This window comes from Podarcis filfolensis (assembly GCF_964270895.1).
Source record: "Podarcis filfolensis genome assembly, chromosome: 6".
In the NCBI taxonomy this organism is placed as follows: domain Eukaryota; kingdom Metazoa; phylum Chordata; class Lepidosauria; order Squamata; family Lacertidae; genus Podarcis; species Podarcis filfolensis.
In genome coordinates, this window is record NC_139609.1 from 39,061,495 (window position 1) to 39,075,930 (window position 14,436).

A 14,436-nucleotide genomic window follows, 5' to 3' on the forward strand; every position below is an offset into this window, starting at 1 on the left:
CTTGTAGTTTGGATCCATTGCTCCGTGTCCGCTTCTCTGGAGCAGCAGAAAACAACCTTTCTCCCTCCTCTATGTGACATCCTTTTATATATTTGAACATGGCTATCATATCACCCCTTAACCTCCTCTTCTCCAGGCTAAACATGCCCAGCTCCCTTAGCCGTTCCTCATAAGGCATCGTTTCCAGGCCTTTGACCATTTTGGTTGCCCTCCTCTGGACACGTTCCAGTTTGTCAGTGTCCTTCTTGAACTGTGGTTCAACTCTAACACCTATGTATCACATTCTGAACTGCTGTAACCTCCAAGGATTACTAAAAGGTGACCAGAAAACTTTGACACCATGGAAATATCCTATTAGGCGTTTAAGAACCAAATCACTCTCACTTATTCAGCCTCACCTCTTTCTTGTTTAAGCCCCCTTAACAGCATGTCAGGGCTCAGGGGACCTCCACTATTATAATCTGCTTTCCCCCAATTTTTACCCATTCCGACTCCCAGTCAAGACTGCACCACATTGAAGACCTTTCCTGAGGGTTTAGTGGGAAGGAGAGGGCAGGAAATCCCCAATACAAAAGCATATGTCTGTTCAAGTAACTTTAGATACAAACCTATGTAGTCTTATCCACTATACCTTGTAATAATCAAACTTTCCATCACTGTTCACTTCCACCAATTCGGTGATTGCATTTACTTCATCATGGGTCATTTTTTCACCTCTCTGCCAAAAAAAAAAAAAAAAAGTCAGCTTCAGTTGCAAAGCAATGAAGGAAAAACACTGCAATATTTAGTTATCATGCCTCCCCACAAACAGTAATGATTTATTAAAGTTTAAACATATTTCCCCTGTGGTTTATATGAATTGTTAAAAGTATCAGTCCTAACTACCCTTTGAGGTACTTACAGTTGTAAGAAGTTTATACAGCTCACTATGTAAAATACAGCCCTCATTATTTACATCTATTTTTGCAAATGCTTTGAGCAACTCTGTTTTCCTAACAGGTTCTTCTTGTTTTAAGATGAAGCAAAAATCATCAAAATTCAGTGTGGTGGTTTGCAGTGTCCAGTATTTATTAACTGTCTTCTGAGATGGATTTCTTCCAGCTTGCTGAAGTACTGCAAAATAAAGCAAAAAAAAAAAAAAAAGCATTTAGTGACGCTGACAAGACGGTGTATATATCATTTTCTTAAAACACTCTGTAAGTAGCTACTACTGAAAATTACTCTTTTCTACTCCTGTAACAAGGGATGCAGGTGGCGCTGCGGGTAAAACCTCAGCGCCTAGGACTTGCCGGTCGTATGGTCGGCGGTTCGAATCCCCGCGGCGGGGTGAGCTCCCGTCGTTCGGTCCCAGCTCCTGCCCACCTAGCAGTTTGAAAGCACCCTTAAGTGCAAGTAGATAAATAGGGACCGCTTACCAGCGGGAAGGTAAACGGCGTTTCCGTGTGCTGCGCTGGTGCAGGCTTGCCAGAGCAGCTTCGTCACGCTGGCCACATGACCCGGAAGTGTCCTCGGGCAGCGCTGGCCCCTGGCCTCTTAAGCGAGATGGGCGCGCAACCCCAGAGTCGGTCACGACTGGCCTGTACGGGCAGGGGTACCTTTACCTTTACTCCTGTAACCCCACTGTGCATTAAAGGCCCACCAGTGCAATTCCAGGAGGTATTTAATAGCTAGTATTTGTGCAATCTTTCCTGATGCAGCAGGTGCTGGTACAAGAACAATGTGACTACCAGGGCTGGTCCAAGACATTTTGGCACCTGAGAGTGAACTACAAAATAACCACTAGCAGGGGGAAAAGGAATGAATGAAGATCTACAACAGGAACAAGAGGGTAATAAGTATATATATTGGAAAGAAGGGTGGGAGGAGACAAAGTATTGCCTCCAATTTGCCAAAACGCTGCTGTAGAGGCATCATGGGGGGGCGCAGCTGTCAAGGAGGCAGCGCATCCAGCCTCCAAGGATGTTCTGCAGCTGTTGCTGATATTATGCTTAAGAGCTTGAAACTGCCTAATGGAACTTTCAGCTTCTTTCCCTTTCTAATAGCAAACCCCAATGATGAGTAACAAACTACTTTGGAATTCTGCCTATATTCAAAAATAGTTTGTCCGGAAGGCTTTTGTTTTAAAAGTGAAGTCTAAAGGCCTGTTGGGCATTTGAATCTAGTTGCATGGGTTCCTGAATTGTGGTAATTGCCTGCAAGGTACATTTTGCTATGCGGGTGGGTTTAGCTTCTTGGGAGGCAATTTGGCATCCCTCTTCAAGATGATATTCATTTTTTTCAATATTTTTTTTTAAAAACACTTTAAAACTCCAACTCTCTTGAAATATATTGTGAAATTCTGCTGGTTGGTATATTATTTATACTTACTGGGAACTCAGTACTTTCTGTGAACTGCTAACTAGTCTCCTCAGACTATTTTTATAAGAAGTTCTTTTCTTGTACTCTTTAAATGTACCTGATAAAAAGACTTGGACTCTGATAAGTGTCTACAGAGACATTTTAGCTCAGGACATTACATTTCATAAAATAAGTACAACTCATATAAACAAGAGTTTGAAGAACCAGGTTGTAGATTACAAAGCAGAATCTGTGTTATTAATCAAACACCATATAACCAATGCCATTCCGGTGATTTTATTCCTAGCCAGAACTGAACTCTAAGCCTTGACACAAATCTGTAATGGGCTAAAACATGTTTGTTTGTTTTTTCTAAAGATCCAGACATCTCGTTAAGAATATGGAAAGCTTGAACTCTCCGTTGTCTTTCCTAAACTGACCTTGAAGTGCACATGGCCAAACACATGCCCTCTTCCCAAGTGACATATGGACAGAGATGAAAGAAACAGCATAAAAAAGAGCAAGTGAGCATTTGTTCACACTATTCATATTTAAAATCCAGATTATCTGATGCTAACAGATTTACAAACTGATTCTACTAGCCTGATATTAGAGTCACGCCATGTAAGGCTAATGTATAAGAACTTTGCCTCTGAAATCATGAGAGTATTCTGTAAAAATGTAGGTGGGATGTAAAGTACAATGATCCTTTGATGTATATTGATGCCAATATATAACTAATTAATAGCATCAACTGCAAAGAAAGGACATTACAACAGGATGCAGTGTTTATCAAATTTTTTATACTTTTGTTCTCTTCTAAACTTATGCTACCGTCTATGTAACATTCCAATGCACCACCAATAATCTGTTCCACAGGTAAATTTGTGTACACAACCATGTCTTTACTGTCCATTCTGTCTCCTATGTCATTTAGTTTCTATATGAAACCATTGGGAGCTGTCATTTAGGGATTTGGAACATGGTGTCGTAAGTATGCTGATGACATGTGACTTTATTTCTTCATTCCATTGGAATCAGGAAAGGCTGCAAAAATGTTGGACGCGTATCTGGAGGTAGTGATGAACTGGATGGGGGCCAAAAAACTGAGGTTGAATTCTCATAAGATAGAAGTGCTGCAGATGGGTAGTTCCCATGTCTGGTCATTAAGTCTACATCCTGTTCTGAGCAGCGTTTTGCTACCCTTGAATATGAGGTTTGCAGTTTAGGAGTATTCCAACTTATCACTGGATTCCAACTTGTTAATGGAGTCTCAAATAGCTTCTGCATCTAGGAGTGCTTATGCCCAGATTAGGCTGGTTCATCAGCTACAGCTGCTCCTGGACTGGGACAGCTTGGTCTCAGTTGTCCATGCTATAGTGACCTGCTGCTGGGACCACTGTAATGTGCTCTATGTGTGGCTGTCCTTGAAGATGGTCCAGAAGCTGCATCTAGTACAGAATGTGGCAGCTAGGTAGATAAATGGGGCAGTCCAATGGGACCCCAGTCCTGAAAGGACTGCACTGACTACCAGGGAGTTACTGGGCTCAATTCAAGGCATTAGTACTACCATATAAAGCGCTAAATGGCTTCAGGCCCAAGTACTGAAAAGAGCATCTTCCCCAATAGCAACCATATCAGACTATGATTGGCAAGCGAGGCCTCGCTGTTGGTGCCACCACTGGGAACTACCTGGTTGGCACTGAGCTGTTGCAGGGACTTTTCATTGGTGGTCCCTCAGTTGTGGAATGCCCTGCCTAGTAAGGTGTGCCTGTCTCTATGATTATTAACTTTCTGGAGAAATTTGAAAACCTTCCGAGCCCCACATTGAGCAAAAGATTCCTGCATTGCAGTGGGTTGGACAAGACGACCCGCATGAACCTTTCCAACTCTACAATTCTATTATTCTAGATCATGCTGGATTTTTTTTTTTTTAAAGAAACTGATGTCTTGGTTTAAAATTAATTTGCAACTTTTCCCATGAACAATAAAATTATACTGATTTATACAGCATAGCTATTAATCTATGCATGCAGAATGAGTAGGGTTGTGTCCTTTCTGTGTATCCATCAAAAACAATACGCAAAGTGGCTATTATTTTTGTCACTCAGTGGAAATAAACTTACTTCTCCTCACCTTTCATAGGGAGAAGAGAGTTAGGTACAGATACTATTTTGATCACGGTAAGATGCTTGGCCTGATTTTCTTTCCTTGGGCCTCCCTAGCATGTCCCCCCTAGTGTGCAGCAAGGGTAGGACATCTGGGGTTCTCCCTGAAGCACTTCAGTGAGTGTCCACCCAACAGTGCTTTGATTATAGAGAAATATGGCACATGAATCGTATCAAGGTTTCTTAGCACTCAAATATATTATCGACTGCTGGAATTCAATATTTCTCCTAAACTGATCACAACTTTAAAAAATACACTCACCCAAACACAGTTGTTCTTTTGATTTAATGTTTTCTAAGCTGCTTTTGAAGACAGCTAAATAGGCTGCTCTGCAGTTCTTATAAAATGTCTCCTCTTCATAATTCTGGGATCTTTTTGCTTGAGAACTTTCCTGGGCGGGGGTCTGATCACTGAAGAGGGATGCATTGCTCTCCTGACTGCCAGCCATCCTGTGAATAATGCAAACATATCTAGAGCCTATTTCTTTTATTTGCATATTTCAGTATCACATCACCATCTGTCCATCCCTCTCAGGTGGGAGGGAGTGTTTACTGGACTTTGCTGTGAGCTTCTGCTTCTGCAAAAATGGGAATAGTCTGCAAATATGCTTTGACGTATATGTTTGCATTTCTTTTTAGAATATTTATATACCTTTGATAGCCATCATTTTCAAAGCCATTCACAATAATAAAATCAGATTTGCAGGTGTCTCATATTGCCCTCACAATGATAGACCCAGCATACCACACACTGTCTAATCTACGAAATGATATCGTATGGCTCCTTGTTCTGTTTCTATCAAAAGCTGTGGCAACGAAGGGTGGTCTGTGGAGTGGAGTTGTTTTTCAAAGCCCCCTTTCCCCAGTCCCAGAGGCTGAAAATTTTGCGGAAAGTATCATTGGCTCCCAACTCTTAGAACTCTCCAGAGAAATGGAGGTTCTCTACCCAGCTCTCTTGCTGGAGTGGTGATGGCTAAAGGAGGTCCTGGGGAGAAGCTATTTTAGAAAACCTGGAGTTCCTCTGAAACAGCTGGGAAATTCTCATTATTACATAAAAGTTTATACATTACACTGTAACACAATATAGATGCAGTGGAGAATGAGGCATGAAGGTGGGATTATTATGGCAGGACATCCCATAATGACTAAGACTTGCTCTGCAACAAAGTATTTTTTACCTTATCTTTTTAAAATCCATCTCATGCCTGGCATGAGTGCATAGTAGGTGCAGGAAAAACACCCAAAATTCTTGTACTTGCAAGCTCCCTGAGTTGTGTGCATCTGCTGCCTCACACCAGCATCAGCTTTTGGCATACCACTGAAAATGCCATTTCCCCAGTATCTACCAATGTGCGTTGAAAGATGAATCCTGCATGTGGCTGGCAGGTGCACTTGACCAGCTGCCCGTGGGCGAGCAGCCAACATGTGCTGGATTGCCATGTGAATAGGCTTCTCATTCTATTGAAATGGATTTGATTAAACACAAATCCTGGCTTTGATGAAATGTATGAGAATTTCTGTCCCTAGCAAAGGCAACATTTCCACCTTAAGCTGATCTAAAACTGGTGGTTTATAAGGTAGTGGTTTCCAAACTTTTGACCTACAAGGTACCATTTCCACAGCAACTCATCTGTCAAACAAGCCCTGAACATCCACCATGAAGCTCCTTGCATTCCAAGTGATTCTGGGGCATGTTCTAGAATAAGCTCAGTTAACACAATGCACTAGTTTACCTTACCATTGCCCCATGCCCTGTACCCTAAACACACTCAACACTTCCCTGCGGCTCTTTGTTGCAGGGAAAGATCTATTCTAGGAAGCTTGTTCACCACTGCCATTTTTTCACCAAGGAAACCAGATTAACCTCAAAGGAAGCTCAAGGATTCTCCTAAGCGTGATCTGAAAACCCAAGGTTTAAATATTAAGGTGTGCAACAGCAGAAGTGTGAACATCTTGAGAGGGAATGGGTAGAAACTACTTCATTAACCTTTACATTCAAGATTCTAACAGGACTCTTCTCCAGGTCAGCTGTGTAAATCAGGAATTCACCTGAATAAAGAAGGACAATCAGACTGGAACACAGTAAGTGTGTTTAGGTAGACGAGAAGAAATCTAGAACAAACAGGCAAAGGGTAGGTTAATCAGGATTCAGGTGAGATAGGAGGCTCACCAAAAAGAGCAACAAAATAAAATATATGATGCTGCCACACACTGAGTCAGGCCGATGGGCCATCTAGTTCAGGTACCTGTTTTATTTCCTCCATGAGACTGATAGTATCTTTGTGGGGGGATTATTTAGATTAGAAAAGTTGTGATTTCAGAAACAGGGGAAATGTAGCACCTGATTCTATGTACAGCTGACTGAGTGATTAGGCTGTAATTTTATGCATGCTTATATGAAAGTAATGTCCACTGAAATTAATAATATTACTTTCTTCCAAATAAATGGGTTATAGGCATGAGGGTCGCAGTCTGATTGTCTTTGGGGCAGTTTATTTCAAAAGGGCCAAGTGGATTTAAATGCAAGTGTTCTAACTTAATGGGTTTGTGAATTGGGCAGCCCATCACATGCAGTAGCTGCCTGGATGAAGAACCTAATAGCGCAACAGAAGAAAATTGTATAGAATAAAAGGACCACATAAATGCATTTTCTTTTTAAATAATTGATATAATTCTGCACAGCCTTTCCTCACGTATGGTTAGTAAATGTCAATAGTAATTTTCTTCTATAACAAAGGTGATGAGGGTTTTTAGAAGGCCATCACAGAGGGGCATTAAATCGTGTGCTACTGTTGGTCTAACAGCCTGCAACATTATTTTATCCAGTGCTGACTTCTGAAAATATATTCCACTATAATAAATTGAATATTTCAAGTTCAATAACAAGACAACAACATAGGTAGGGTCCCCTTCAGGACTCATTGGAGCCTTACTCAGGAGGCCTAAATCACTCGCACCTTCTTGAGTTATATAGGCCTTTTACACTTGGGAAAGAAAGATAATAATCGCTTATCATGGATGAAGTACCCTATTTATAATGCACAGACCGCCTTGCCTGACAGTTTCATATTACAGTGGCATAAGAAGGACCCAACAGGGACACAGTCCAGTTACTGCAAACGGGTGTCACTATAATAATTAAGCACCAGTGTTAGCACACACAAAGGAAAGCGAGTTCTAGCCAATGAGGGAAAAGAGAATAAATGTTAATTTTCCAGTAACCAGTTTTATCAAATATGAACACTTGTTTATGCTCCTCAGTTCTCTCATTACTTAGCCATTTCTTATTTGGGCAGCTGTGCAGCACAGAGATGTTTCCAATATGTTACTCAACGTACAGCATGCAAGAGTTATTTAGTAGAGGGAAGCTCTCTTGCTAAGGTTATTAAAATATAAACTTCACTGATAGTGCACTACAGAAATATAGACTAGGGAACAATTTTGTAGCATCTTCTGTTGGTGGCTGTAGACAATCTGACTGAATTTTCAAATTCTAATTTCTGTTATTTCAACATAGAATAGATGGCATTAAAATCTGACACCTACATTTCCCCCCATTATTTATTTAAAATAACTGCCCTTTCCAATTGTACTTCTGTGCCAATGCAGCCAGACTGGAACACACCATACACTTCCAGAAGCCAGCCTCAATTTAAATTGAATGTACTTGGGAGTTAGAGCAAATGATATTCTTCCTGGGACCTGAATGTACTAGATGCAGCACGTCCAGTTCCAACAAAGGAAGACTTTGCCAGTCCCCACACCTGTCCACACTTGTGGCATTACAGTATCAGGCAATGTTTTTTTACACAGAGGAATACTGAACAACACCTTCCACATACTATGTCCTTTTCTCAAACACTGCTTACTAAGTGCCTACTTCCAAACAGAGTAAACATTCCATAAATGCTTACTGGTATATTTGTAAATAAGTTCAATTAAAATACTTGGGATTGAAGTATACTGCAAAAATATTCACTCCGAATGACCATTTCCTAGACTCCAAAGTCAAAATTGATGACCAGGAGCAAGACGCTAATTAGCCCTCAGTGCACACAGAGGAGAAGACTGGGTGATGTGATGAACAGAAGAACAAGGTAATAGGCATAATGGCTGTATCCTAATTTTAATACATTAAATTTTATGCGTAAATGCTGCCAAAATCTGCTTGCATTATTGTGGAAAACTGGCTGCCTAAGAAGAACTCTCCCAATACTTACTGAAGGAAGAAGTTTTCCCTGCTAACACAACTCATTTGTGTGATACTATATTACAGAAGTCCTGAAGAGAAACAGTGTTTAGATTATTCTCAGCAGTACACTCCCTCTGCAAAAACCATGGGCGTAGCCAGGATATTGTTAGGGGGCAGGGCTTTTGTTAGTGGGGCAGGGCTTTTGTTAGTGGGGCAGGTCTTTCGTTGGGGGGGCAGGACCTCAGTTTGCTATGTATTTTTATTGATTTAGGGGGCAGCTGTCCCCCGCCTTGGCTACACCCATGTGAAGCCACATTCTTTCAAAGGGCCCTTACAGAAGACCAATCCATGTTTACTCAGAAGTAAGCCCCATAATTCTATGTGATTTATTCCCAGATAAGTAAGCACACAACTGTAAGCACACAACTGCAGTCAAAATTCTCTGTGATGTTAAAAATCTGCGTAGACTCAATGCAACTAAGGTGGAAGTGGGATCAAGCCTTCTATCCCTACCTCCAGCCTCCAGTGTACAAGTTATACATGCATGACTGGACGAGTTTCATGTACACAGGAAGTCAACACACAGGACACCAGGGATAGGAAAGACAGGGAACAGGGCTTAAATCAGATGAGACACTGTCAACTGCACAGACAATTCCTTATTCTACCATGCAGACCAGCCCCTAAATCAGTGCGCGCAGTTGACAAGTAATGCGTGGTTTGGGAGGATGACATACTGAATCATCTGATTCAAGGATTGTAAGCAAATTTTAACCCTAGAGCAGGCATGTCCAACAGGTAGATCTGGTAGATTGTGGGGTGTTCCTGGTAGATCCTGGTAGATCTCTGGCCCCTCAGTGATCTCCTTCTCCTCCCCACCAAAAAAAACCTCAACAACTCAGGCTTCCTAAAAAAGCTCAAGAACTTTGGTCCATCCAACGACAAAGGGTAGATCACTGCCAGTGTTTTTATACTGTGAGTAGATCACAGTCTATTGGGAGTTGGACGTCCCTGCCCTAGAGTAAGGCACATCTAGTTACCACTACAGTTTCCTTGCCATGCACTGGAAGTAAATATGCCTGATCAAAACCTGTAACCAAACCCCAGTGAACCAGCTCCTACCATAATAAAAGATGTCACAACATTTTATGGTACTTTTGTGGGGGGATCATGTGAAGCGCCTTAATATCTTGTGACGAGGGGCGGTACATAAATGTAATTAATTAATTAATTATCACCAGTGCTTTTTTTTATAGAAAAAGGGGTGCAGGAGTTCACCAGGAAAACTTCCCTTCTTCTCTTAGGATAGCAATGGCGCTCACCTGAGAGGCGCCGGAACTGAGTTCCTGTGAGTTCTAGGCACCAGCAGAAAAAGCCTTTTCCTCATCTCTGCAGAGGTACAGCTTCCCAGCTACCCCCCCCCAAAAAAATTACCTGAGAACATAAGAAAATGCACGCACTCCCAGTTTACCCCCCCAAAGCGGCAAACTACTCGACCGTGACACGATTCAGAAAGGAACAGAACGACGACGCCTCTTTATTTGGACCAACCCGGATCTTAAATCCGAATTCCGTGACTTAAAGCCGCTTCGCTTTTGCAAGTCCTTGACACGCTTGTGAGAACAGCCCTTATAACCGTGGTGATAATGAGAGGGGCGGAGGTTGTGAGGGGGGGGGGACGGAGAGAGAGAGAGAATATAAAGGACGATGAGACGAGAAGCAAATGAGAAGAAAGTCCGACCTGGCCTTGGGCGGTTTTGCGGCCCTGCCTTCTTTGTCGCCGTCGCCTAGTAACCCGCGTCTGCCTTTGCCAGGCCGGGCCGAGACCCGGAGCTTCCAGGGCAGACTGGCCGTGTTTCTACCCGGAGCGCTTTGAGAGCTGCACGGCGGGAATCTCAGTTTCGGCGTCGCGGGCGGGGAAGGCGAAGAAGCGCGTCGGGCGCCGGACATGCCGTGAGTCGCGGGCGGGGTGAGGGGTAGCTGGATAGACGGGCAGGACCTGGTGGGCCCACGGGGCATTTCATCCCCCTCAACACACACCCCTTCCCTTCCTTATGTGCCTTTCATTTCAACCGGAGAGAACTAGAGTTTAGCCCTATGCAGGTTTTTTGTATACAGTACCGGTTTAGGGAAGTTTTAAATGTTTGATGTTTTGTCGGTTTTTCTTATTATTATTAATATTCTGTTGGGAACTGCCCAGAGTGGGCGGGGTACATAGCTGTCAACGTTTCGCTTTTTTTAAGGGAAATTCCCTTATTCCGAATAGGATTCCTCGCAAGAAAAGGGAAAAGTTGACAGCTATGGCCGGGGTAGAAATACAGTGGTACCTCGGGTTACATACGCTTCAGGTTACATATACTTCAGGTTACAGACTCCGCTAACTCAGAAATAGTACCTTGGGTTAAGAACTTCGCTTCAGGATGAGAACAGAAATCATGCTCCGGCGGCGCAGCGGCAGCAGGAGGCCCCATTAGCTAAAGTGGTGCTTCAGGTTAAGAACAGTTTCAGGTTAAGAACGGACCTCTGGAGCGAATTAAGTACTTAACCCGAGGTACCACTGTAATATATTATTTTATTATTCAAGGATGAGGGCTTCCTTGCACGGGTCCTAGTCTACTATTCCAACAAGTTCTTGACACAGTGGGAGTACGTTAGTAGTGCTTCGGTTTCTTTTGTCGTGCTTCTCCAATTAGGCTACCGTAATATGTATCCCTTTTGATGTCTCTGAGCACATAAAAATCAGGACCGAAATATAAGCAGGAACCGTTGTGGTGTGAAAAGCTGTGCGATTTCAGTTGCTGGTTCCTTACGGCGGGATACGCACAGGTTGGGAATGAAGCAGTATGACTGCTGCCCCCACAAACTGCAATCTCATTGTGAATGCTCAATAAAAAGGACCCATGGAAGGGAACCTTAGGAAGAAACAGGGATGGCAGATGTGCGTCCGAGCCAGAGCCAGCCCCGTCATTAGGCAGGGTGAAGCCACTGCCTCAGGTGGCAGAACACCCACCCACCGGTGCCCCATCGCCACCATTGGTGCCGATTGGGGGCAAGATCATGTCCATCTCGCCCCAAATTGGCGAGATCTTGCCCAGAGTTGGCGCCGATGGTGGTGCCACTTCTCTATCAGTGACAGATGTGACAAAGCTCGCAGCAGAACGGATGGCGATGGCAGGAGCAGGTAGGTGGTGTGGGAGTGACAGCAGTAGCAGGGCAAGGCATCACTTCCCATTTCTCCTCAAGTGGTGAAACAGGATGCAGCACCCCTGCTCTGAGCATATGTAGAGTGTTTTCTGCTTACCAATACAAAACTTAGTCAGACCCTATAGTGTGTGGGATTGCTTGCTACAGGATAGGTGAAAAGATATGCTTTCCAGGCACAAAGCCATTTTAAGTATGTTTGCTCAGTTGAAAATCCTGATCTCACTTTCCTGGGATTTAGCCCCATTGAATACAGTCTGACTTCAGACTAGATGTGGTTAGGATTGTGCTTTGAGTTTAATGACTTATCCTTAAGTGGGTTTAGGTCTGCAGCATTGCCCAAGACATTAAACACAAGTGTTTGAAGATACAGAATTAAGAGGATGTAATAAAAATCCTGCTGTTCCATCCATTTTTCAAGTACACCCCCCAAACTTTATATTTTGTTGCATATTAGTGTTCATTGAAGCTGTACCTAAATGTGTTTCTCTCATACATTAGTTTTGTTTGTTTATTATTGATACATGTAGCACTAGGCATTCTTTATAGAGCTAGAGAGAAAGCTCCCTGTTCTGACAAGCTTATAGCCAGACAGAACAATTCAGGGAGCCTGTGGTGCAATGGGTCAGTGCATCTGGCTGTTAACCAGAAGTTTGGTGGTTCAGGCCCACCTAGGGACAGCTGTGGGCAGGATTCCTGCATTGCAGGGGGTTGGACTAGATGACCCTGAGGGTCCCATCTAACTCTACAATTCTATGTTTCTAACTGGGCAGATACACTTGTGCATATCTTGTGTGAGGTAGGCTACATCCTAACTGTTCCTGATTATGGGGGCTGGGGTGGCATTGTATATCTTCATTATCTGCCCTTCCATCGTCTCCAGTGAATCAGAATAAGGCAGCTGCGTATGTTCCTCTGAAGCAGACCACCTTAAGATGATAGGAAGTGGTGGAGTAGTGCATATGGAGGGGTCAATAGACGTTTAAGGCACGCTGTCTTTGAGTACAATCATGGAGATGACTGCTGATAGAAGAGTTGGTCATAACCTCTTCAGGGTATAGCGTAGGCTTCTCAGAACACTGCTGACTATCTCCAAAGTGGGGTGGGGTTTGATGGTTTAGAAGAATAATGGGCCTGGCTTCTCCTCAAGTACTACAATAGTTCAATCCCAAATCTAAAGTAGCATATCATGGTTATGGAAGTTCTGATAAGAAGTATATAGAAGACAACTAGTGTTGCTGTGAGTAATGAATAAGCTATCGCAGAGCACACTCCCTGATGCTGATGGGTGGAAGGAGTTAGGATCGTGGCCTGGTGTCTCTACCAGTGGAGAGGAGTGCTGCCAGTGCAGATGATCTCTGCCATGGTGGAGACCCCAGTTGCACCCAGGCAGGTGGATAGTGTTAAGCCTCAAAATGAGGCATTGCAAGGGCAAGCACCAAATCCAAAGCCCCATGGAACTGGGTCCCTCAGCCACATGAGCCTGCAACTAGCATATCGAGAAAGGAAAAATTGCCCTCCACCTTTGTCCCTGGTTGGTGTGTGCTGAGGTAGCAGGACTTAGGATCCAGTGGTGGATATTGCACCCCACTCTTCTTTGAGCCCACTTAGGATTGCTCTGCCACTCATTAGTTACCTCCCTTAAGTACATTGACAAATAGTGAGCATAACCAACTATAACTTATGAATGGATAGATGGGATGGAAGGACGAAGACATTTCCCCAAAGGGTCCATCCGCCATACCATTCCATGGAACTGGTAAACAGAAGCATTTAGCTGTTGCTCTTCCTGGACTCCTAAGTTAAACTAACTTTGTATGCAGTCCTATACATATACTGTGTTTATTTGTGAATACATCTCATTGAACTCAATAGGACTGATTCATGCCTAGATATGCATAGGACTGCACTGTTAGTCTCTATCCAACCCAGAGACAATGATGACTAGAATTCACATTTTCATGCATTTCCTTTGTTAAACTGTGGCAGTCTAGTTTGAATGACAGGCTAGTCCATCTTAAATATAATTTATTTTCTGATACTGATATCCTACGAGACATAAACAGTGATGTGAAATAAACAAATTCTTCTAATGCGACTTTTTTCATAGTGGAGCCTTGAATGAATTTCCTGCCCTTTAAATTGGCACTAGTGCTCCTACCGGCCTCTGTTACTGTTAGTGCATTGGGGAGGCAAGCATTTATGTTGGGCACAGTGGTAGTTGGTGCCTGTTTGGACTTGTAGGGTGGAAGGCAAGGAGGCCACCAGTAGGTGGAGCCAGAGCTAATGGCAGGTAGTGCCTACTAATTCTAATTTTGTCCCCATCCTTTTCGCTGAGTTCCTGCTGCTTTGCCCCCCCCCCTTCTTTAGCTGCTGTGCAAAGTCACTGTTTTACTTGCAGGTTGTCCAACCCAAGCTTGTGGTTCAGCTTTCTCAGACAAACCCTAAGCTATAAACCATAGGACAAAATTTGATTATAGCTCGTGGTTAATCTGCAGAGAGCTAAACCATGATCCCACATGCTAAACCAAACCATGG

The 14,436-nt window shown here is 43.3% G+C and overlaps 2 protein-coding genes across 14 annotated transcripts in view; one reads left to right on the forward strand and one right to left on the reverse strand.

The window, feature by feature from the left end:
• The window catches only part of EFCAB7 (EF-hand calcium binding domain 7), a 52,198-nt gene extending 41,658 nt beyond the window's left edge, over positions 1 to 10,540 (reverse strand). For 6 of the 11 annotated variants that reach the window (XR_014549769.1, XR_014549770.1, XR_014549771.1 and 3 more), the window contains exons 1-3: positions 4,768 to 5,017; positions 902 to 1,113; positions 632 to 718 (exon numbers count right to left, since the gene is read on the reverse strand). Coding sequence is in view for 6 of the 11 variants with exons in the window: in XM_083621152.1 (XP_083477278.1) it covers positions 632 to 718; positions 902 to 1,113; positions 4,768 to 5,002 (534 nt within the window). In the remaining 5 variants the exon portion in view is untranslated. Of the gene's footprint in view, positions 1 to 631; positions 719 to 901; positions 1,114 to 4,767; positions 5,018 to 6,554; positions 6,660 to 9,975; positions 10,053 to 10,112 lie in introns of those variants that run through there. The other 5 variants (XR_014549773.1, XM_083621156.1, XM_083621157.1 and 2 more) reach the window with 5 other exon arrangements.
• The window catches only part of ITGB3BP (integrin subunit beta 3 binding protein), a 79,250-nt gene that overhangs the window by 36,669 nt on the left and 28,145 nt on the right, over positions 1 to 14,436 (forward strand). Inside the window, exons 2-3 of one of the 3 annotated variants that reach the window (XM_083621181.1) lie at positions 1,698 to 1,828; positions 8,505 to 8,602. In XM_083621181.1, coding sequence (XP_083477307.1) covers positions 1,802 to 1,828; positions 8,505 to 8,602 — 125 coding nt within the window. In that variant the 5' untranslated portion in view covers positions 1,698 to 1,801. Of the gene's footprint in view, positions 1 to 1,697; positions 1,829 to 8,504; positions 8,603 to 10,538; positions 10,651 to 14,436 lie in introns of those variants that run through there. The other 2 variants (XM_083621182.1, XM_083621183.1) reach the window with 2 other exon arrangements.